At 39.6% G+C, this 25,694-nt stretch overlaps 1 protein-coding gene across 1 annotated transcript in view; it reads right to left on the bottom strand.

Annotated features, from left to right (window-relative positions):
- The window catches only part of LOC122791517, a 167,343-nt gene that overhangs the window by 26,546 nt on the left and 115,103 nt on the right, over window positions 1-25,694 (bottom strand). Inside the window, exon 3 of the mRNA XM_044059259.1 lies at window positions 22,586-22,726. Within this exon, the coding sequence (XP_043915194.1) occupies window positions 22,586-22,726 (141 nt within the window). The remainder of the gene's footprint in view (window positions 1-22,585; window positions 22,727-25,694) is intronic.

Raw genomic sequence — 25,694 nt, 5'->3', positions numbered from 1 at the left:
TAAACATATTTGTTGATCTGTATTAACATAATTACAGTATTTCATACTTCAGGTTTGTATGAAATGTAGCACCTCTTTCCTAAGCAGTGTTATTTCCTTATGGACTGTCTTAATTATTTCTCATATCACAGTGCAACAGTTACATTTATACATGTTTTTTATGGTGCTGAAAGTGATTTAAAGCTAAAAGTTAAACTGATAGATCAACTTATGACAAACTCCTTACGTATCACCGATTGTTTTCTGAAATACATAGAAAGCAATTGGACCAGTTCTTTATCCACATGCATTTACATAATAGCTCATGCATTTACCAGTTGTCAGTTGACATGAAAAAAGTTACTTTGGACAACTTTGCACTTACACATTTTTCGCTTGTGTATTATACATACAATAAACATGTATTTTAAATAATATATAACATTATCAGCAAGACTGATTGTCTTCCTGATAGAAAAATAGTAAGATATCTGATGTGCCAAATGTAAGAACATACCGTGCAAAAACAAATCATAGTAAAACGAAATATTATTTGAAAGTGAAGTCATTGTGCCAAGGATTCTGAGCCATGATTTTTTATGTCAGAATCATCTGCCCATATTGAGAAAAGTTAGCTTCAGCCTGATATCTCTTGGATCATATCATACATTAGCCACTGCCCTGCAAAGATTTCATTTAAAGCAGCACACAGGTAAAAAAAAAGTTGCATCTTTGCCAGTCTTGGTAATAATCTGATTTCATCCTAAGTGACCTGCAACCTAACTTTACTACAGTTCTGCTTCTAGCAGTTATGTTAGATATCATCATAATCTTCTGCTGTTACTAGTGATTTATATAGTTTGGTGTATTTGTATAATGAACCAATAAAGTAATGATTTAACTCCATAATATGATTGAAACTCACATTATGCCATTTACATTGTTCCTTTTAAAATGTTTTAATTGAATATATAGAAAGAGAGAGTGGAATGATAGCCATATTTATGCTAAAACAATAGTTTGTTGATTTATTTTAAAACTCTTAATTCTGATATAGCAGGCAGTGTTTAACAAATACATGAAAAGGTAGCAAAGTATATGATCCAGTGCCACCTATTATGTTTCTTAGGATAACAACTGATGTGGTTGTGAGCGAGCAATAGAAATGCATCAATACACTGCATTCTAGAATGATCTTGCAAGCAGAGCTGAAAGTTGTTAGTGTACTATTTTAATACCTATGCCATTATACATAAGTTAAAGCCTGCACCAGTGAGTATAGACATATGGCAGAGGAAAATGTAGCATATAGGAATATAACCATTGCAATGTGAATAAGTGTAAGGTCTGTCTTAAGAGCATTATACTAAATTATGCTAAAATACAGTATTGTATTAATGCTGCATTAGTAGGATATCAGTTTTTGTTCTGCAGTTTATAGTCAAATGCAATGTAGAAATAAAACATACAGACAGAATTAAATATTTCCTAAAATGCATTCAGCTTTGAAATACATTTCATTACATGGCATCTATAATTAATAAAAATGATTTATATGAAGGAGGAAGACCAATTTATATATCACACAAATAATGAAGACTACCCCTGAATAAAGAGAACAGAAACATATTCACTTCAAATCAGCTTGGAATCCTAGTGCAAATATTATTACTCTCTGTCAAATAATTACTGATTATATGTATCACCGCCAAAGTATGAATTATTTAATCATGGTTTGTGTTTTAAAATTTTTGACTGGAATGCAACTTTACCATGAGACTAGTATCCAGAAGATAATAGAGCTTAGGAATAATATATAATGCAGTTGTGTTTGCAGTACTCAGTCTTAAAACCCAACTTCTTGGTTTGTCCCCTTTGTTATCTTCTTGTAGGCAAATATATTACCTTTAATTGTGCAAAAGTAATTTTTATACAGCCTGTGATTCTTTTTTATTTTTATTTTTGTACTGCAAGTGTATTCTTGGACACCGGGAATTCTTACTGATTAAAAATGTATAGGAGTAGGAATAGTTTTGACTATTTTCATATTCTGTTAGGAAAAAAAATGCAGCACTCTTCCCAAACCCTTGAAAAACATTTGATAAACACTATTGATTCTAGACAATAATGAATCATATTTTCTCTATTGGACCCTTTAGAAATTTGGCAACCCTGGCTGTACATCTAACTGTAATTAAGTCTATCGCTTACAGTGTATCAATTGGCTTATTACTGTGGGCTCCATTTCTTTTTTGCATTTGGTTCTTGCTGTGGGGTCATGGTCCTGCCGTTTTATGGCAGAGCAGAGGGCTTTACATCAAACTGTAATAAGCGGATCACCAACAGAGTATCGATCTTGTTTAAAAACTTGGCTTTCTCTAGTGACTTTGTGGCTTTGCAGTTGCCCGCCCCTACTGTAAATCTGATCTGTGACACTCCTCCCTGTCTAGTGTCATTAGCTCATTCTACCTAGTACAGAGAGAACATTTGATAAGGCCTTCTGTCTCTCCTTTTTCCCTTTCAAAAAAAAAAAAACTTTTTTTTTTTGCCTGAACCTCCTTGTGTTCTGACTGTGCTTCTTATTTTGGAAATATAGAGTATATTTCAGAACATTTATTATAACTGTAATTGCCTTAATATTGCTACAACTCAAGTGCTCTAGGTTGCACTGCATCTGTGTGTTTTAGCTGCTTTTCTGTATATATATAGACTTCTCTGTTTCTTTAACTAAATAAGCTCTGCAAAGTTATTTTATTGCATTCCTGCCTGTATTTCTGAGTTTTTTGCACTTTTAAAGTTTGTTTTTACTTAGTTTAACTGGTAGGCTACACACTCAAGTGCGCTAGCCGAATTAAAGCATTTACTGTGTTTCTGTACCTAATTTCTGCTACCTTGTAAAAAAAAAAAAAAAAAAAAAAATCCTTGTTTTCCGCCTTTACTGACCTAGAATAGTCCAGTCTTCAGGTATTGCTGATCTCTGGGCTGTGTCATAGTTCCTGTGTTGCCCATATCCTTATTTGGATAGGGGGGAGCTCCATTGTTCACCAGTGACAGTGGGGAGCTCTGAGCAGCCTATCTGTCCCTTGAGGAGTGCTTCCAGCCCAGTGACTTGTAGCTTATTGGCCGTTCTGGGCCATTTCCTATCTCTTTCTAACCCCCTGCTTTAAAGCCAGCTTTAGCGCGATTTTGCACTTGTAATTTAAAGTTTGTCCTGTTTGTTGCATTCACCTGTTGAGGCTACACACTCAAGTGCGCTAGCCTGGGTTACATATTTATTGCATTTTTCTGCTGTTTGTTGCAAAAAAGAAAAAAAAAAAAGAAAAAAAAAAACAAAAAATTATTCTTGTTTCCCATCTTTCCTGACCTAGAGTAGTCCAAATACAGGCTTTGCTGTATTCTGGACTTTTGGAAAGTTCCTGTGTTGCCCATTTCCTTTCTTGGATAAAGGGAGGCTTCTTTGTTCACCAGTGGCAGTGGGGAGCTTAGAGCAGCCTATCTATCCCTGGAGGAGTGTTCCCAGCACAAGAATCTGGTAGTCTATTGGCCGTTTTGGGCCAATTTCTAGCTCTTTCAAGTCCTCCTGTATAAAACCCGCTTTGGCACGGTTTTTGCGCTTGTTACTACTCAGCCAAGCTCCTTGTGGTCCTGCAGATTAGTGCTAGCAGCAGAGAGGCTAAAAGAGCGACTGCTAACCTGATAAAAGGGTTTTTTTCCTGCTACTACCTGGGCGACTGTCCGATCTAGCTAAACTGCAAGTATTTCTGCTTCTTGAACTGTTTTAAACTGTTTAAAGTTGTTTTTACACCTGCACTTTTAAAGTTTGCCCTGTTTGTTGCATTTACCTGTTGAGGCTACACACTCAAGTGTGCTGGTCTGTGTTACATATTTATTGCACTTTCCTGCTGTTTGTTGCAAAAAAAAATAAATAAATAAATAAATTATCCTTGTTTCCCATCTTTCCTGACCTAGAGTAGTCCAAATACAGGCTTTGCTGTATTCTGGACTTTTGGAAAGTTCCTGTGTTGCCCCTTTCCTTTCTTGGATAAAGGGAGGCTTCTTTGTTCACCAGTGGCAGTGGGGATCTTAGAGCAGCCTATCTATCCCTGGAGGAGTGTTCCCAGCACAAGAATCTGGTAGTCTATTTGCTGTTTTGGGCCAATTTCTAGCTCTTTCAAGTCCCCCTGTATAAAACCCATTTTAGCGCGGCTTTGCGCGATTTTGCGCATATCGCAGCATCGGGCAGCGGCGCTTAATTGGGATTAAACCATTCTCAGCTCCACAAAGTCTGGTCTTCACTTTTTCACTTAGAACTGATCTAGTTCTCATAATAAACACCCTATTCCCACTCTAAAGCCTGGCACTTGCTCACTAAAGCAATTATATAAGTCAGCACTAAAATATTAAAAGGACTATACCCTCAAAAACTCCCCTTGAGTACTTTGTTCCCCATTAGCCCTTTTTTTTTCAATTATAAAGGAATTCCCAATACTATTCTAGCATGTCCAAAGGTCAGTTGTCAACCACCTCTCCGGTCCAGCTGGTGAATCTGCAAATCCTGAGGCAATGTTACAACTGCCTCATGTACACAGACAACCCTCTCCTCCTCCCAACAAATTCCAACACATGTAAGAGATGCAACCATATAGCCAAACTGGAGGCTAAGCTCTCTCAACTCAGTACTGGCGTAACCCGTCAAGAGGAGAAGGAAACCACACTCACTACAATTCCAGTCTCACATAGACCTACCACAACAGCAAACCAAACACATACATACACAAAAACATACTCGGAGGCTCTAAATTAAAATCTGCCTAAGCAGCAGAGACCACCAAAGCAGACACCCAAGCAACCGCTACCCCAAAACAAAACACATGCAACACATAGCTCACAAAGCCAGTATGCTGAACAGTCACAGCCCTTAAGGTTAAACAACACACCTGATACACTTGTAATAGGTGACTCTATCGTCAGGCACACTGACGTCCCGCTCACCAGGCTGAACAAGGAGAAGGTCACGGTGAGCTGTCTGTCGGGTGCTAGGATTCGCCACATAACACAAGCACACAGGTCATTCCAAGGAAAGTACAAATATGACTCATTCATTGTCCATGCTGGTGTGAATGACCTGAGATGTACTTCCCTGGACTACATGAAAAGAGACTTAGAGGAGCTCTCTGAGCATGTAGCCCAGGCTGGTATGACCCTGACCTTGAGTAGCATCTTACTCTCACCAAGAATGATGCCACAATATGAAGACAAGATGATCAATTTCAACAACTGGCTTAAGTATTGGTGTCATTCAAAGGGGATCCAATGCTTGTCTGCCTGGGATGACATGCTCGACAAGCCACGATGCTTCGCTAGGGATGGCTTGCACCTGTCACCCCTGGGCTTTCGGATATTGGCAAAGGCTCTTGCCACCCCCATAGTGCCTTTTTTAGGCAAGGCTCAAATGACAAGCCCACCTCCATAGGTATCACAAGGGATAAGAAACTAAGAGTAATGCTACTCAATGCCAGAAGTCTAAACCTCAAGATGCACACACTTGAAACTCTCCTTAGCATGCAGAACATCGATATCTGTACAGTAACAGAAACCTGGTTTAAGGCTCCCGAGAGCACCCCAGCACTACAAGGTTATACCTCATACCATGTTTTTTGGCCCCAAAATTTGGACCGAACTACAAAAGGAGGGGGGGTATCAATATTCGTCAAAGATACCCACACCTCCAGGTTGGTGGCACAGCACGAAGGATCAGAGACTATCCATGTGCAACTAACAGTGGGTAAAACTGCCTTCCAGTTTATAGCCTGCTACAGACCACCCTCCCAAACCCAGGAACCCCACTCGGCCTTCCTGATAACACTGGAAAATATGAAGGTCTCTCCAAACACCATTATATTCAGCCACTTCAACTACCCTAACAGACTGGGAGCATTACTCTAGCTCCAACACCCTAGCCCAAAGGTTCCTAGAATTTATAAACTCAAATGCTATGGAACAACTTGTTGCCACTCCCACAGGAGGGGAAAACATACTGGACCTGATCATCACCAACATGGGGACTCTATGCTCCAGACCAGAAGTGTATCCCTCACTGGTAAGATCAGACCATAAACTAATCTCACTAGATATTCACATCCCAACCCCAGCCCCTGCCCAGAAAACCACAGTGAAAAACTTCTCTAAAGCAAATTTCACACTCCTCAAAACCAAGGTGGAATCCTTCAAAGCCCCCGGGCCTGTGGAAAATACGGCCCAGACCACAGAATCCTTTATAAACGCATTCTATGAACACCTTCAGGAATGCATGGATCATGCAATCCCAAATAAAACCAAGACCCAATCCTCCAAGGTTAGGCATCCTGTCTGGTGGACCCCAGCCATAAACAAACTATATAATAGAAGGAGGAAGCTACTACATGATAGAACAAAATCCCAAAAAGGGGAGGCATCTCTGATCAGTATTAGCAAAAAATTACAGGCACTCATAAAATCGTCTAAAGCCAGCTTTGAGAGAACAATTGCACAGGACACTAAGGATAATCACAAGGCTTTCTATAGTTATGTTAGGAACCTGGGTGGGAATTCCCAGATATGCTCAGAATTAGTCCAAAATGACAAAAAATACACCAAACCCACAGACATTGCCAACATCCTAGCTGACAGGTTTAGCACAAACTCCCCCCCCCTTCTCCACCAAAAGGGCAAATATCTATCCCAGCAGAGTGCTGTCCCCTGACATCACAGATGCTCAGGTAAGAGCCACCCTCTCCAAAGCAAAAAACACAGCATCAATGGGACCAGACGGTGTCCTGGGCTGCGTCCTGCATGAACTCCAAGAAGAACTAAACCCAAACATAAAACTACTGTTCAATCTCAGCCTTACTACAGGATATGTACCCAAAGAGTGGTGTACAGCAACAGTGGTCCCTCTCTACAAAGGTGGTACCTCAACGGATCCTGGAAACTATCGCCCCATAAGCCTGACTAGCTTGGTCTGCAAAGCTATGGAAAGGATCATCTTGGACCTCATAAATAAAGATATTGGGGACCTACAGACACTGGATCCTACCCAGTTCGGCTTTGTTAAGGGCAGATCCTACCTCTTAAACCTGGTTGATTTCTTTGAAACAATCACCAAGGCCATTGACGAGGGGAAGGTGGTCCACACAGCCTACCTGGACCTTGAAAAAGTCTTTGATACAATACCCCACTCGGGCATTATAGATAAGCTCACCAGCTTAAATATAAACCCCTATGTCACTAGATGGGTTGCAAACTGGCTCAAGGACAGAACCCACATGGTTAGAATTGCTGGAGCCATGTCAGACTCCAAACCAGTTACAAGTGGCATCCCACAAGGCTCAGTCCTGGGACCTCTCTTGCTCGGTATATATTTCTTGGAGGTACAGGCTAACACGGAAGGACTGTGGCTGACCAAGTTCGCAGATGACTGCAAACTGGGCACCATAATCGACTCTCCAGCCAACACAAGCATCCTACAAAAGGGCCTCATAGAAACAGACCACTGGTGCCAGAGCCATGGCCTCAAGCTAAATGCCAAAAAGTGTATAGTCACCCCCTTTGGTAAAAACAAAGTGCCCACAAATTACCACATAGGTGGTAATCCATTAAGAATGGAAGAAGTAATTAGGGACCTGGGGACCCAAGTTGATATCAATCTCTCATTTGACAACCACGTAGCCAAAGTGGTTAGAAAAACATTTTATATAGCACACCTAATCATGAAGATTTTCACATCTAGATCAGGGGAGGTCATCGTGCCTCTTTACTCATCCCTCATCAGGCCCATAATTGAGTACAATGCCCCTTTTGGGATGTACCTTACCAGACACCTGCAGCAACTGGAAAGACCCCAAAAGTACCTCACCAAGAGGATAAAAGGGCTCAAACAGATGCCATATGATGCCCGGTTAAAGAAACTCCAGCTCTCCTCAGTGGCATACTGCCTGCTCAGAGACGAGCTGTGCCTGACGTATAAAGCCATGTCCAACCCAGAATTAATGGACATGCTGCACCTCAGAAAATCCAAATCTCATCGAGTTACGCGGTCGAGAGACTTGATCCTCAGCACTGAAATAAATAGGACATGCTGGAGGGACAGATTCATAACCCAGAGGCTCCCTTCACTCTGGAATAAAATCCCAGTCCAGGTTAGGCAGAGTCCCTCACTGACTCTCTTCAAGAGGAATCTTGATGAGTGGATGGGGGATCATAGGTTTACCCCGGGTATCACTTCTGTGTAACTGTGAAACAGAGGCACAGTATACTAACCTCGAAAAAGGGCATAGCAAAATTCATTTAAAATGGGTGGCGTAAGTCAAGCACACTCTGGCTAGGCTTATAAATGCCCTAGGGCAGATAACCTAGTATGAACCTATGAACCTATAATCGGCTTATTACTGTGGAGTTCTTTTTTTTTTTAACTAAGTGCTACTGAATCTTTTTATATGATTATATTATGCTTTCAGTAAAGTCTGAACCCAGAAATAGGTTTCACTTTCAGGAACATTTTAAATCTAGAAGGAGCAACACCAAATCAAAGGGTTAAAATTATACCAGCTGAAAGGTATGGTAGTCCATCCTAATGAAATTTCTCCTCCCTCTACCTAAAGTATGTATGATGGCTGACAAGCTTTCTTGTGTCACTCTTTCTGTGATGACCCCATTATCTCCATGCAAAAACGGCTCTATAAATCTACCACTCCATGTTAGAAAAAAGTCCTTTTTATTCCCTAAACCATAACACTAATTGCTCCCCCTTTCTCCTGCACATTTTCTTAAAGAGCTTTACTTAAGAGGGATCTGTGGAAGAGTAAGTGGAAAATCTTCGCCCTGCACAAACTACAAATCCATTATATATATATATATATATATATATATATATATATATATATATATATATATATATATATAAAATTAATTTCCATTATTTTTAATAAATAGAAATATAATTTATAAATTATAAATTATACATTATTATAAATATAATTATGAATTATAATTTATAATAAATATAAATTATAATTATTATAAATTATTTATAAATTATTATTTATAAAGTATATAGTTATATAAATAATAAGTTTCAACTAATAGCTGCAAAAATGCTGCAGTTGCGTGATTCAGAGTAAAGCACATTCCCACGTAATGGGATATTAAGCTTGTGGGAATGTACAGGATAATTTCCAATTTCACATCTGCTGTTCTTCTATTAAACTTCATGTGCTGCTTAGGCCAAAGTGTACAACGTCTTCTACATTTGTCATGCAAGTTGCACTGCTGCACCTTTGTCTTTGAATCTCTGCCACTAATTCTACCTTACAAAGGTCCTTTCAAGTATGGCAGGTTAGAGAGAAGGGGTTTATGAAATCTGTAATGTAACAGTTAACAGAGGTACAGCTATCTTAAGTTACAAACTGCCTTAAAATTAATGTGTGTATTACAGATGTAACCAAAAATGCACAGCATCAAACCACATACTTATATAGTTTTGTTCCTAGTCCTATGTGCTTCTATATAGTCATCATTTGATGGTGATGCATATCACATACCTGCAACCAGCCATACGTGTGTGACTTCACTACTGCCATAGCTATTCTTTACTAGAAAGTTGGTGCAAATGTTACCATACCCACATAGCCCTGTGAAACATCTTTTGATTACTTTTCCATGGTACATATGGAAAAAGACATGCACGTATATCATTTTAGCCATTAACACAAAACTGCATGTGTTCGCTATCGTTCCTCTTAGTCTGTTATCATGCACAGTGGAGATACCTAGTATATTGGCTGATCACTCAGTGACTTGTTAATGCTGGACATGTTGAAGCTTTTCAAAGAGTCATCTGTTTTATACCATTCTCTGCATATCCTGGAATACAGCACATGTACATGCCCACCTCTTCCCAGTTGTTGTAGTCTTTGATAACCCATCTTGGTTACAGCTGCCATACTCATTGACCTAGTTAGCATCACTAACCCTTTTCCTGCAAGCTTTTCTGCAGCTGGTTTGGTGTTCCCCTACAGCACTGTGTTCATTTGTGTCTGTTGTTTCCTGTTCCATGCATAAGTGTCCATGAAGAATAAAGCTGCATGACATTCTCTTGCATCACTCTTCATATGTACCAGAATATCTAATAATGTATGGAATATATGCTGACTTTGGGCAACAGAATATTTGTCCTGTGCTTGTTTTTGACAGTACCATTTTGGTGTATCTAAAGATTGCTGGTATCCACAAAGGTACAATTTTTTTTCTTCTGAGCATGCTGGTCACAGCGTGTTTCCCTACCTATTTCATTTTTCATTTGTTAAGTGGTGCAAAATACTGATGTCAATGTACCATTTTCTCGATTGAGATATTAAATGTACACATTAAGTGACTGCGCACATCTCCTACTAGCAAGTATGGTCGTATAATTCATATTCGGTTCTTAGTCCATACTACCTAACAGTTCTGCAAACTATAACATGTATTTTATACATCAAGCACAGTATAAAAATGTTTGGAACAGCTGCTGCATGCATTACGTTAATTGTTACAGTGCTTCTCATGCTATGCTCTCTATGTGAAATTGGTGACATTTCTTTACAGATGTACTACTTGACTGCATACCACTCACTTTTTCCTTTACCGAATGTGATGAGCCGTTAACAGCCCATGGTGGCTCAGCAACTATGTTTAGTCCTGTTCAGCTTGCAGGTGTGCACAGTCCTATTCTCATTTCTGAAACTGACATGATAGGTCATTGCTAATGAGATATGTGGTTGTTGGATTGAGATGTGTGTGCATGCACATGTTACGTACTCCAGGAAATTTATTATTTACATAGTTCTGCCAAATGGACATGCAAATATATGTCATTATGTATTATGTTCCTGACCCATATATCCCCAACTCATGGCACATCATTCCAGGACTCTGTCTCTTGCAGACCCGCATGTATACACTCTTGCAAGTGTGTATTCATATACATGGTGTGTGCATACTGTACACTATTACATGCTGGTGTGGGGGGGGGGGTATCACTGAACGTATCTGCCAGGATGTTGGCAATATCAATTGTGCTGTAGCTCAAAGCAGATCTGAGTATTGCCATTGAGATTCTTGACATAACTATAAAATGCCTTGTGGTTGTCTTTACAATTGGTGGTGATTTTCTTATTGAAATTAGCTTTAGGACGATTTTGTGAGTGATCTCAGCTTCTTGCTAAGACCGACAAGGGAGGCTTTCCAGTCATGGGATTTTATTCTTCTTTGCAACAGTTTCTTTCTTCTGTTGTAGAGGTGGTTTATGGCAAGGGACCACGAGATTAGCTTCCTTTTTTTGGAGGACAGCATCTTTGTTATATTTGGGATGGCATGATCCATGCACTCTTCTATGCACAACCCGTTGCAAGAACATTTTGACATGAGACTGCATTGAAATAGGAGGATCCACTAACAGACATTCTCAAAACGTTGATAAATAAACCCTGATAGAGGAATAAGGAAAGCCATAGGATAGTAACTCAAGCACGTAACTAGCAGTAGCCAGTTTCCATAGACACTTTTGGACAATGTTTGAAAAGCCATTAATTGTTAAGACATGAGCCTGATTAGCAAATGTGTGCTCACATGGCACAGGCATCATAATGTTCAAAACCACGTGTAGCAGTTATGCCCTCCAAACAGTGTTTACAGTCCAAGTTGTTGTGTAGTGTGATCCCTGTCACCTGTGCAGATGATGATGGTTGGTAACCTTGACACATTGTAACTCCTGTGACCATGTACTGAAGTCTGATGCACAGTGTGAGACAGCATTAGATGATGCAGCTATCACAAAGTTGATGGCAAAGGGGTTTGTGTGATGGGATACATGTATTTTAGGTATTATTACGTAATTTGTAGTGCCTGCAGACATTTACACAAAGAGGAGAGTGCTGTGAAGTGTGGTTTTTGATCTCTGGCAGCAATATTTAGAATTTGGACTAAAATGTGCAATTTTCCAAAAGGCCACACAGCACGGCCTGCTACAGTGACTTATAATAAGGTAGACATGAAAATTATGTAGGCAAAATTGTCATTTTATACTCATGACACTGACAGTAGCATTTCAATCCTGTGTGCTTACTGCTTAGTTTAGTTAGTACAACTGCAAACTGGATGCTGCAATCGTTAATTTACTGAAGGTTGTAAACCCTCCTCACTGGTGTTTCGTGCAAACTGCACACTTTTGTTCTTTTAGAGAGATGAAAGCAAACCTTGTCACATGAAAAATAAGAACGGTGTTTGGCTGAGTAGTGTTAGCTGCCAATTAACAGCTCAATATATGACCAGTTTAGCAGTAAGACTGGAAATGTGCCCAAAGACAGGGAGTGCCTCAATGCACATTTACTAATCTGGTTAAAGGAATAGAGGATTACTAAATAGTTTAAGCTGAATTAGAGAACATATTAAGCTCCAAAAGTGCATCAGTTATCTGAATTATGCCAGTGATACTTGCACAAAATATTCAGTAGCCCCCACCACACACACACACACACACACACACACACACACACACACACACCAGCCGTAAAAACATAAATAAATAAATGGACTTCACTGCTTGGTCTCTAGAATACAGTGAGTTTTCAGTACATTCTTTTACCATGCCAGCATCATAGACACTGGTTTGAAAAGTACTGTTTTGCAGTCATTTTAAATATGTGCAGATGATGCAAATGTCAAGGAAAATTACAGAAACAGGATGTCAGTAGACTGATGTTGCTCAGAGATTGGCAAGCAAAAATAATTTTAACATAATAATGCCTTGCAGAAATAGGGGGAAATAAAAAATCAAGACAGTGAAATCAAAAATTTGTTTAATGAAGTCTTTCTGCTGCTGCCAAACCAAGTTGTTGTTGTTGTCTTTCAGCTTTTCCCGGTTAGCGGTCGCCACAGTGGAACTCCGGTCCGCTAATGATTGGCAGTAGATTTTCATGAATGCCGAGGTACCAGCTCGATGTTCAACCTTCAACAAAGGCACACCCATTTACGCATGTCTTTCAAACGCCCACCCAGCCACGGGGAGGACATGCAGACTTCCTACTGAAGGCACTCCCCGCACTCCAACCGAGAATCGAATGGGAGAACCTCTTGCTGTGAGGCAACAATGCTACCGCTGCACCACTATGCAGGCAGAGGGGGAAGACATTTGAAATGGCACTCCCTTCCTTTCAATTCTGAGCTGTCAGTTGCAGTGACAGTTTTCACACCTCTGCAGTAGTGTGGAAGGAGGGGACTGTCAATTCATGTTGGACTACAAAAGAACACTTAGAACAAAGGCATCCAATTTAGCTAGAACTCTTTCTGCTGCTGGATAACTTCAAATTATACTGTAAAGCAAGCTCTGATCTAAACATAAATGAGTGTGATTAGCAACAGTAAAGAAGCAGGCCTAACACAGAAGGAATATAAACTGAGAGTGAGTCACAGATTTCCCATTATATGTCAATGGCATGGGAATTCTCAGTTACTTCCTTATGTCTGGCATGAGTCTCAGAAAGAAGACTTGAAATGCTTTATGGGAAAGAGAAAGGCTTGAAGCAGAAGAAGATCACGTTGACATATCAAGCCCCATCGGTAGCCATGTTGTGTTAAATAGGCTAAAATTACAAATAAAGCACTTAGAGTGATTTTGAGGTCTTAAAATAGATCAGGAAACAAAGATAGACTGAAAAATACATGTTTTTTTTAGTTGGAGGGTGGAGTTTTCCTCTAAAGTCTTCTTAAGACACAAAGTCTTGCTGGCTGTTTACTGCTGAAATCAAAGTCTAGTTATCACAGTCTGTTGCCACAGAAACTTGTAGAATATACACTGATGCAGCATCTGACTTTAAGAGCAGTAACCAATAAATAGCTTTTTATAAACAAACCACACGTACTCTTCTGTTAGTTTGTAGCATATATTTACAAAGTTTTTCTTCACAAACAGTATAGATGATGACTTTCCTTTCTCCATACAATACTTAGAAACAAGTGTATTTCTACCAAAATACCTCTAACATATCTGCATTAATAGAGTTATATACAGTTTTAGTCACGTACATAGATTTTGATTTTTCCTCTTGGTTGGCCTTCTGTGAGAAATCACATAATGTCTGTTTATATACTTCCTCTTGTCATTTTGTGATTTACTTGTAAGCACTTTTGATGATGTGAGGATGCCATTAACAGAAATCTGAAAGGAAACATCTGTACAAGCTGTTCTGCTACTGTTCTTGTCTGTTCATAGGTTCATAGGTTCATACTAGGCTATCTACCCTAGGGCATTTATAAGCCTAGCCAGAGTGTGTGTGGCTTTCACCACCCCTTAGAATGAGAATACTATGCACATTTAGGGTTTAGTTTACTGTGCCTCTGTCTAGTAGTGACACAGAGATGACCCCCGGGGTAAACCTACGATCTCCCATCCACTCGTCAAGGTTTCTCTTGAACAGTCAGTGAGGGGATCTGCCTAACATGGACTGGGATTCTGTTCCAGAGTGTAGGGAGCCTCTGGGTTATGAATCTGTCCCTCCAGCATGTCCTATTTATATCCGTGTTGAGGTTTAAGTCTCTTGCTCTCGTGGCTCTGGTGGATTTGGATTTTTTGAGGTGGAGCATGTCCATTAATGGCCTTGTATGTCAGGTACATGTCACCTCTGAGCAGACAGTATGCGACTGAATAGAGCTGGAGTTTCTTCAGTTGGGCAGCGTATGACATATGTTTGAGCCCCTTTATCCTTTTGGTGAGGAACTTTTGGGGTCTTTCCAACTGCTGCAGGTGTCGGGTAAGGTACATTCCGAATGGGGCATTGTACTCAATCATTGGTCTGATAAGTGAAGAGTACAGGGGTACAATGACTTCTCCTGATCTGGATGTGAATCCCTTCATGATCAGGTGGGCAATGTAGAAGGTCTTCCTAACCACTTTGCAATGTGAGTGTCAAAAGAGAGGTTACTGTCAACTTGGGTCCCCAGGTCCCTGATAACTTCTTCCGTGTTTAATGGATTACCACCTATGTGGTAATTAGGGGTTACCTTGTTTTTCCCAGAGGGTGTGACTATACAATTTTTGGCATTTAGCTTAAGGCCATGGCTCTGGCACCAGTTATCCATTTCTATGAGACCTCTCTGGAGGATGTCTGTGTCTGATGGAGTGTCAATTATGGTGCCCAGTTTGCAGTCATCTGCAAATTTTGTCAGCCACAATCCCCCTATGTTTGCCTGCACTTCAGAAAAATAAATGCCGAACAAGAGGGGGCCTAGGACTGAGCCCTGTAGGACACCGCTCGTGACCGGCTTAGAGTCTGACATGGCACCAGCAACTCTAACCCTGTGGGTTCTGTCCTTGAGCCAGTTTGCAACCCATCTTGTGACATATGGGTTTACATCTAAGCTGGTGAGCTTTTCTATGATGCCCGAGTGGGGTATTGTGTCAAACGCTTTTGCTAGGTCAAGGTAGGCTGTGTGAACTGCCTTACCCTCATCAATGGCCTTAGTGACTGTTTCGAAAAAGTTGACCAAGTTCAAGAGCCAGGATCTGCCCTTGACAAAGCCAAATTGGGTAGGATCCAGTGTCTGTAGGTCCCCAATGTCTTTATTTATGATTTCCATTATGATCCTCTCCATAGCTTTGCAGACAAGGCTCGTCAAGCTTATGGCATGGTAATTTCCAGGGTCCGTAGAAGCACCGCCTTTGTGGAGTGGGACCACAGTTGCCGTACATCATTCTTTGGGTACGTATCCTGTAGTAAGGCTAAGATTAAACAGCAGCCTTATGTGTGGGTTTAGTTCCTCATTGAGTTTGTGTAGCACACAGCCGGGGACACCGTCCGTTCCCATTGATGCTGTGTTTTTTGCTTTAGAGAGAGCAGCTCTCACCTAGGCATCTGAGATGTTTGGGAGGCTAGACTCTGGTGGGATAGATATTTCTCCTTTTGGGGGGGAAGGAGGGGAGAAATTTGCACTGAACCTGTCTGCCAGTATGTTGGCAATGTCTGTGGGTTCAGTGATTTTTGTATCATTTTGGACTAATTCTGAGCATATCTAGGAGTTTCCACCCAGGTTTCTAACATAGCTAAAGAAGGCCTTATGATTGTCTTTTGTGTCATTAGCGATTTTTCTCTCAAAGTTGGCCTTGGATGATTTTATGAGTGATCGTAGTTTTTTGCTAGTATTGATCAGAGATGCCTTCCCTTTTAGGGATTTTGCTCTGTCATGTAGTAGCTTTCTCCTCTTGTTGTAGAGTTTGTTTATGGCTGGGGTCCACCAGACTGTGTGCCTGCCTTTGGTGGAAAGGGTCTTGATTTTATTAGGGATTGCTTGATCCATACATTCCTGGAGGTGCTCGTAGAAGGCATTTGTAAGGGTTTCAGCAGCGTGGGTTGTGGTTTCCACTGGCTCGGGGGCCTTGAAGGATACCACTCCAGTCTTAAGAAGTGTGAAGTTTGCTTTTGAGAAGTTCTTGACTGTGGTCTTTTTTGCTGGGGTTGGGAGCGGGATGTGGATCTCCAGTGAGATTAATTTATGGTCTGATCTCACCAATGAGGGATATACTTCCGGTGTGGAGCATTTTGTCCCCATGTTTGTGATGATCAGGTCTAGTATATTTTCTCCTCTTGTGGGAATGGTGACTAGTTGTTCCATAGCATTTGAGTTTATGAACTCCAGGAACCTTTGGGCTAGGGTGTTGGGGCTTGAGTAATGTTCCCAGTCTATGTTTGGGTAGTTGAAGTCACCCAATATGATGGTGTTTGGAGAGACATTCATACTCTCCAGTGTCTTCAGGAAGGCTGTGTGGGTTTCCTGAGTTTGAGAGGGTGGTCTGTAGCATGCTACAAACTGTAGGGCAGTTTTACCTATGGTTAATTGCACCTGGATGGTCTCCGATGCTTCGTGCATTGCCACTAACCTGGAGGTGTGGGTATCCTTTATGAATATGGATACTCCCTCCTTTTGTGGTTCGGTCCGGATTTTGGGGCCGGAACGCATGATATGAGGTATAACCTGATAGTGCTGGGGTGCTCTCAAGAGCCTTGAACCAGGTTTCAGCCACAGCACAGAAATCGATGTTCTCCATACTGAGGAGGGCTTCGAGGGCATGCATCTTGAGGTTTAGACTTCTGGCATTGAGCAGTATTACCCTTAGTTTTTCTCCATTTTTGTTTTCTAGGGCGGTAGGTTTATCATTTGAGCTTTGCCTAAAAAAGGCACTATGGGGGTGGCAAGAGCCTTTGCCAATATCTGGAAGCGCAGGGGTGACAGGTGCAAGCCGTCCCTTGTGAAGCAGCGTGGCTTGTCAAGCATGTCATCCCAGGCAGACAGACATTGGATCCCCTTAGAATGACACCAGTAATTAAGCCAATTATTAAAGCTGATCATTTTGTCTCTGTATTGTGGCATCATTCTTGGTGAGGGTAGGATACTGCTCAGGGTCAGGGTCATATCGGCCTGGGCTACATAATCTGAGAGCTCCTCTATGTCTCTTTTCCTGTAGTCCAGGGAGGTACGTCTCAGGTCATTCACACCGGCATGGACAATGACTGAGTCATACTTGTACTTGCTGTGGAGTGACCTGAGTGCTTGTGTTATGTGGTGGATTTTAGCGCCTGACAGGCAGCTTACTGGGATCTTTTCCTTGTTCAGTCTGGTGAGTCGCCACCCATTTTAAATGAATTTTGCTATGCCCTTTTTCGAGGTTAGTATACTGTGCCTCTGTCTAACAGTGACACAGAAGTGATACCCGGAGTAAACCTACGATCCCCCATCCACTCATCAAGATTCCTCTTGAAGAGAGTCAATGAGGGACTCTGCCTAACCTGGTCTGTTAATGGATATTTGTAAACTGTTCTGCAAACATGAGAAAAGCATATAACACTTGCTTTCCAAAATTGGTTTTCTAGGCTTTTTTCTGATGATTCTATGAAAAGCCATGTCCATTTATCTGTGAGGAATTACATCCAGCTTTTCTTAATACTGTGACAAACATGTATCTTGAGGAAATCACATACTATAAAACATGTCCATTGTCAGAAGTCTGAAAAGAAACAAACTGCTCAGGAAATATCTTGTGTTCATTAATAAATCTTCTTTGTTTTTCACTTATTTCAGCCAGACCTATGTCATACAATATGAATGCAATTTTTAAATTGCTAAGCTATATTCCTACATTAAAGCAAACTTTTTATTTTATTCTTTATCTTTCATATATTTGATGCAGAATTAATTTCAACCTTATAGTCACAATTCACAAACTCTAACAATGTTTGCAAATTAGTAATGGAAAAACTGGACTTTTGACATGTCATCTGCTCAGTCTTGACATTTGCCACTTATGTATGCTGTTTGTTAATAGACTGGCATGTAGCATTTGCATAACCATACAACACTTGCTTGCCTATTACATGTTCATATGAGATAAACCCCTTTCCTATTAGTGCTATTTCTTTTCATAAACATGTCCATAACAGCCGTAAAGTCCTTTTATTCTTGTGCACACATGATGGGATGGACAATATAGCAGTATTGTCACTTTGCATAATTAAATTCCCTGAACATCCTTAAATGCAATAACAGCATTTTTTTACATTCATCCCTTACAACATCTTCTGCACTTGTTAAATGTTATCCCAAATCAGCATTTAATTAACACATATTTCAGATTTCAATCCCCTTTGTTACACTGCAACTTTATGCTCCTATCACATCCTTTATTTGTATATATGTTATTATTTATGTGTGTAACTGTGGGATTGTCATTTACATTCAGGATCATTACAGCAGTATTGCAGGTTTTATATTAGGAATGTTTTTTATGCAGTTTTGTCTCATTGTTTTGTGGGATATGAGTACACTTTAAACATTCCCCAACTTCAACATTATTATATCATAACAACACATATTAAGTATAACAGATCCCCAATTCACTTCCACTTGTTCTATATTGTTTTCCTGTACTTGTCTTTAATATGTATGGGATACATCACAAGCTCATATCTGAGCATTGCCTGCATGCTTGTAAATGCAAGAGCTTTTCCATGGCTACAAACACAATTGCTAGCCACACAAAAGTGATTGTGACTATGTAGGCATGATGAGCACATGCATAATTGATTAGAGCTGCCACTCATCGCACTAACACGTTTACACCATCTAGGTGTGGCACAGCTCCTATACAAATAAATCCCAGGAGATTTTTATAAGACAAGATTTGATTTTTAGATCTTAAATGTTTGTTTGACAAAAACAAAATTATTTTCATCTTTGTTCCATATAGAAATTCATTCCTTGCAAACCCATACTTTCATGTGTATTTTTGTCACCCACTATTTCTTAAAAAGCAATTTTGTAAACATCAGGCCATGAGTCTTTCAAAATGGATAACTGAAGTTGACATATCCATGCATGAATTGCATGTTTTAAAATAGCTTTTTGTAAAAAGGCATTATGATACAACAATGATATTGGCTGGATTTTGTCCATGTCATCGATGCCAGACACTATAAGTATAGATCCATATTAGCTGTGGACAGCAGTGAACGTAGCAACCTTATTCTGGGCAGAAACAATGTTTTTAATGACATGCAGCTTAGATAGTGACATAAAAGATAAGTGGCACATTTCTATGCGGCAGCCTTTGGTTTAGAAAGTGTTAGGTTCAGATGCCTCTTCTTGTGAAAAGGGCAAAATCAAAATTTTTTGTAGTTTTTGAAGCACAAGATATACAATGAGAGAAGGTTATCTTCCATGTAACTTTTTATATTTATAGCTACACCAACACTGAACCACATAACTAATTTCAACATACAAACAGTTTAAATAGATTTCAAGAAATGGCATGAACTGCAATTCCAGAGGTGGTGTATATTGATACTTGTAAAAAGTGTTGAGGTGTTTTATACAGGTAAGTAGTTTTGCAAGCTGTCACTGAGTATATACAAATATCTCTGTGCTTTAAGTTTCTCAGTAGAAATGCAAAGCATTAATCCACACGTAGATGGCTTATCAGTACCATTACCACCTAGACCAGGGGTGAAAAGGTCTCTCACATAAACTGAGGAGCAAAAAAAAAGTCTCTCACATAAACTGAAGAGCAAAAAAAAAAAAAAAAACAATGCATCATAAACTAAAGAGCAAAAGACCCCAGGTTTATGCGGACTAATACAAAGTCGGCCCACTGGCTGTATTGTAGGTGAATTTGAACAATAAATAAATTAATAAATGCATAATATTTGCCCTAAAATTCAATATCTCATTCTAATTATTAAAAAAAACAGTTAAATCTAACATCTTAATTTATTTGTAAAAAAAATTAACAGGTACAAACCTTTCAATTTGTATGAGATCATAGCTGTGATTTTGCTGGTTTCCATGTCTTCCATCATGTCCTTAATGGCCATATGTTGTCCAAAGTGCTCATGTATTCTTCTGTTTCTAGCTTTGCAATCTGTCCCTGAAATATGGCACTGGCAATATCAGGAATGATGACACTTTTACTTCTTAAAAAATGAACAATTTTTATTTTTACATTTGTTTCACTGTCACTAACAGATGGTACAACACGTTTAACTTTGGTTCACCCACTTACTGTGGAGACACAAAGAACATGGTAGTATGCCAAAACACACTCCAGTTTCACAAGGTAAACTCACACATGCTGTTTTGCAGTTGCCTCTCCAGTCTGCATTTCTCACATTTAAACAAATAATTGACTTTATAATAAAATAGTAGTGGCAATGTTTATTCGTGAAACCAGTTCACAAGGGTGCAGCCAGGCACAGACCTTTGCAGAATTCAAACTTATTGGTCCTAGTTCTTGTTATACTTAAGTGTCCATATCAGGAGGTTCAGGCTGTCAAGTCAGGATTGTTCTTTTGTGTAGTAGACAAACATTATGAGCATAACCTTTTTAATGTGAAGACTGAGCTTGTCTTTTTGATACCAGTGCGTCTATATCGGGTTTGATAGATGTAGTGGCGATGCGAAGAGTATTTTCAAGATGCTCATCTGAAATTTTTGTTCTGATTTTATTTTTGTATGCTTCATACGAGAAAAAAACTGCTCGCAAATGTATGTACTCCCCAACAGAGATGTCATGAACAGGGCATGTTCGTGAAGTGATGGATATTTTTCTTTGGGTAGGTATACCTTATAAAAGTCAAATAAAGATGCTTGCAGAAATTTTTCTTTAAGTTGCATATCTGACTGCAATTCTATGCATTCCAGTTGCAGGTTTGCAGGCAACATGTCGATGTCAACTGAGAATGGAGTAGCAAATATACTGAACTGTTGTTGGTGTTTTCTAAAATCAAGAAATCTGCTCTCAAACTCCTGTGCTAAACTATTAAGTAATGCCGCATATTTTTCAGTATTTGCATGGCTTTGCTCAGACAGTGTTGCAAAGTGAATGAAGCTATTGTTCTTAATCTGACTGTGCCACAATTTCAGTTTCATTTCAAATGCCGTCACTGTTTGAAACATGTCATTTATTAATAGATTTTCCCCTTGGAGGCGCAAGTTCAGGTCGTTTAAATGAGCAGTGATGTCTACTAAGAAGGCTAAATCAGCCATCCAGCTTGCACTTTCAAATTCAGGTACAGGCTTTCCTTTTAACTCCATAAAGGACTTTATTTCATCTCGTAAGTCATAGAAGCGTTTCAGCATTTTTCCATGACTTAACCACCTCACTGCAGTAAAGTACAAGATGTCTCCATAGGTAGATTCCAAAGTAGTCAGAAACTCCTGAAACTGGCGATGATTTAATCCTCTGGATCTTATACAATTTATTGTTTTAACAACAACATTCATAACATTTTCCATTTTTAAAGTCTGTGCAGACAAATTTTCTTGATGTATAATGCAGTGGTACTTCATGAAACAGACATTACTGATCTGTTTTGCATCTTCTTCCATCAGTGTTGTTAGTCCTTCCCTCTTTCCAACCATAGCTGGAGCACCGTCAGTTACTATGCCAGACAGGTTTGTGATGGTCAAGGAAAATCTTGCCAGTGTTTCTTTTACTGCCTTGTACAGATCAACAGACTTCGTTGTGTCTTTCAGTGGAACCATACAGGCCAGTTCTTCAGTAATATTGAAATCGTTGTCAACACCACGAATAAATATGCAAGTATGTATCTGTAACATCAGTGCTGTCATCCAAAGCTATGGAGTAATACTTGAAAGTTGCACACCGAGATTCCAACGTATTTTCAATAGATTTGGCTATATCTTCCACACGCCTTGCGATTGTCTGGTGTGATAAACTGATTTTAGAAAATTCTGATTTTTTTTCAGGGCAAATTATGTCTGCTACACTTTCAAGGCATTCTTTAACAAATTCACCATCGGCAAATGGCTTGGATTTTTTCGCAATTAAATTTGCTACAACATAACTTGCCTTCAGTAAAGAATCCGGTTGAGTAGCTGATTTTCGAAACAGCTGTTGTTGAAATGTAAGACTTTTTTTTAATTCTGATATTTTCTGTTTACGGGACACTCCTTGCAATTCACTTAATTTGGGGTGCGTTTGAATATAATGCCTTTTCAAATTGTAGTCCTTGAAAACGGATACCACTTCTCTGCACACTAAGCAAAGTGCTTTATTGTTAAATTCAACAAAGAAGTACTCATCAGTCCATTTTTCCTGAAAGACTCTTCTTTCGTCCGCTATCTTGCGTTTCACGGTTTTGGTTTGACCAGATGTAGAAGCCATCTGAAAAGTAAAAGAGGAGTAACTTAAGTACTTTATTCCTAGTTATATAATTTTTAAAACAATGGCTAACAATTTACATTAAAAAATAAGGAAATAAAAATTAAAACTATCCATACTTGTAGTAGTATATGTTAATGGTGTTCAAGGGATCATTTCACATCTGCAAAATAACACAAAAATATCCCTGGGGTGAATTTACAGTTACCCATCCTGTTGGGCAGATTACATATGAGGAGGGCCAGTGAGGCACTTTGTTTCATTTGTAGTACTAATGCCATTAGTCTTCAAAACACCCATTACGCATAAAGCACATCACATTTACTGTGACTGTTGGTCTGTACTCTGTGCCAGTAATACTGGGCATTTTGAAAAGTTCTTCATAATTCATGAAATTCAGATGGACTGCGATAGAGCTATGAACATGTATGGTTAGCTGCATGTAATCAACAGTTTCTTACTGCTACAAGAATGGCAGCTTTCAATGACATAATCAGAGCTGTACCATCAAGTTTCAAGTTAAATACTGTGTACTTTGCATGCTACCCAAGAAAAGTCATTCACTTGCAATGAAAAAAACTGGCACACACTGACACTGTCATTAATTCACTACTACTGTACTACCAATTCACACTGCGAAAACCACTCCAGCCGTCCAAAGTAGGTAAAATGTCAACATTAGCAGCCCTACAGTATTACAATCCACAACATTAAGCCAACAAATTTGCAATAAAGTAAAGAATTCACATCACTGACTTAATAAAACAATTCTGAATAAGAGGGTCTCACCCAAACAAATGACTGGTGCCATACACATGACCGCAACGCGAATGCCAACAAATGCATCATCATCCCTTTTGGGCCAAAGTTTTGGGTAAAGCGGTTGTGAGGCTGCCAGCCCAGCTAGATGTTATTTTGTACAATGTACATAATTCTGTGTGTCATTTTTGAATATTAATATGTTTCCTATGCTTGTCTTACAAATGTAAAAAAAAACTATACATATGTGTATATTAAACTATTGGTGCAGAAGTGTGTGTTGAACTGTATGTTCTGTACTGAGCTTCAAGAATGTAACCAGTGTACCCTGCTGGGAAAGAACAGAGATGTGTGTATTGTAACTATACCTATGCAGATGTGTGCTGTAAGGTAGAAGTTGGAACATAAAGAGTTAAATTTGACAACAGTAAGAACAGAAGTGAATTGTTTTATAACTGTCTGTATTGATAGAGAAGGAGTTTTGCCAAATGTTAGGTAACAAATGAAGTGAATTGTTTTACGACTGTGTTATCTCATCAACAAGACAGGATGTCTACACTGCAGCCAAAAGTTCTTTTGTGTGGAAACAGACAAAATGACAGGTTTCAAATGTAAAACTGTTTACTACTGTTTTATGACTTCCAGTTCCAGGGCTTAGGCCAGGGGCCTTAGGCACATTTCTGAGAGATAAGTAACCTCTCTTAGGGACAGATTGCAATATAGCAAGATTAGTAGATGTTTTCTGTATTTTGAGATTGTCCTGCAATGTTTTTTTTAACATATTTCCTGCAATTCTGAACTGTGTCACTTTATTCATTGAGTTATTGAATATTGTCTTATTCTTTTTATTGTTTATTATTAAATATATTTAAAAACCTTTTAATTGTGGCTGGTTTGTTTATTTAAGGATTTTTTGTCATAATGCCTTGTTTTGTATGTAATTTGCACTCATGATGCTTACTTCAGTAATTGCAACAGGCAATTGTGAAATTCAGGAATGCTTCAAACACTTCAAGCACGAATGCATTGAGATGTTCACAGACTAGCTTACATAGTCAGTTAACAGACAGACATGCAGACAGATACCTACTGGAAAAGGCCACAATCAATATATATTATATATACATATTGACCTCCGTTTCATATTAGTTTGATGGACGTTCACTAGACTACAGATTTTAACACCCCTTTCTTTTGAGTCATTTTGCCTAGTATAGACAGCACTGAGGAATAACCAATGGAACAGTATAACAAACTGAAATATTGTAATGAATTATTCAGACTGTATAATTACCAAGTAATTTTACAAATGAGTCAGCATAGTTCAATTAGGGTTACCACCTGTCCCACTTTGCGAGGGACAGTCCCTCTTTGGGCAGTTGTGTCCTGACAAAAATTAAAAAATGGCAAATGTCCTGAGATTTTATCTGCCTAAGCAGCAGACACCTCCAAAGCAGACACCCAAGCAACCGCTACCCCAAAACAAAACACGTGCAACACATATCTCACAAAGCCAGTGTACCGAGCAGTCACAGCCCTTAAGACTAAACAACACACCTGATACACTTGTAATAGGTGACTATCGTCAGGCACACTGGCGTCCGCTCACCAGGCTGAACAAGGAGAGGGTCACGGTGAGCAGCCTGTCGGGCGCTAGGATCCGCCACATAACACAAGCACTCAGGTCACTGCAAGGCAAGTACAAATATGACTCAGTCATTGTCCATGCTGGTGTGAATGACCTGAGACGTATCTCCCTGGACTACATGAAGAGACATAAAGGAGCTCTCTGAGCATGTAGACCAGGCCGGTATGACCCTGCCCTTGAGTAGCATCTTACCCTCACCAGGCCCATAATTGAGTACAATGCCCCTTTTGGGATGGACCTTACCAGACACCTGCAGCAATTGGAAAGACCCCAAAAGTACCTCACCAAGAGGATCAAAGGGCTCAAACAGATGCCATATGCTGCCCGGTTAAAGAAACTCCAGCTCTACTCAGTGGCATACCGCCTGTTCAGAGGCAATCTGTGCCTGACGTATAAAGCCATGTCCAACCCGGAATTAATGGACACGCTGCACCTCAGAAAATCCAAATCCCATCGAGCTACACTCGAGACTTGAACCTCAGCACTGAAATAAATAGGACATGCTGGAGGGACAAATTCATAACCCAGAGGCTCCCTTCACTCTGGCATAAAATCCCAGTCCAG

Source organism: Protopterus annectens, chromosome 17.part0, assembly GCF_019279795.1.
Source record: "Protopterus annectens isolate FY-2018-M chromosome 17.part0, PAN1.0, whole genome shotgun sequence".
NCBI lineage: Eukaryota > Metazoa > Chordata > Ceratodontiformes > Protopteridae > Protopterus > Protopterus annectens.
This window is presented reverse-complemented; position numbering and strand designations above follow the sequence as displayed.